Below are 331 nucleotides of genomic sequence, written 5' to 3' on the forward strand. Positions count from 1 at the left end.
GGACAGAGGTGTCTGAGCCGTTGGGTCAGGTCCCGGGGAGGGGTGATGTTGGTGGTCCCAGCGTTTTGCTGCTCAACGTGGTGCTGTTTTGGGCTGTCCCTTCCCTGGCCAGAGCCCTGCGAGCGCTGCCAACCTCGACGTGGGTTTCGGCCTCTCCCTGCCCCATCCCCTCCTGTCCCTGTCCCAAGTCACGCTCGTTTTCTCGCACGCTGGCAGCTGCCTGCAGGTCGTGGCCTTTTGGGGTGGCGGCGGTGGGTTCCCCCCCTCCTCCCCAACTCCAGCAGCTGTCCCGCTGCTTTGGGAAGCGCCTGGCTGTGCCACCCCCCCTCCA

At 66.5% G+C, this 331-nt stretch overlaps 1 protein-coding gene across 1 annotated transcript in view; it reads right to left on the bottom strand.

Annotated features, from left to right (window-relative positions):
* Positions 1-25: 25 nt before the first annotated feature.
* Positions 26-331, bottom strand: part of TMOD4 (tropomodulin 4 (muscle)) — a 6058-nt gene continuing 5752 nt past the window's right edge. The window contains exon 8 of the mRNA XM_009888123.1: positions 26-220. Within this exon, the coding sequence (XP_009886425.1) occupies positions 26-220 (195 nt within the window). The remainder of the gene's footprint in view (positions 221-331) is intronic.

Source organism: Charadrius vociferus, unplaced genomic scaffold (genome assembly GCF_000708025.1).
Source record: "Charadrius vociferus isolate BGI_N301 unplaced genomic scaffold, ASM70802v2 scaffold1451, whole genome shotgun sequence".
Classification (NCBI taxonomy): domain Eukaryota; kingdom Metazoa; phylum Chordata; class Aves; order Charadriiformes; family Charadriidae; genus Charadrius; species Charadrius vociferus.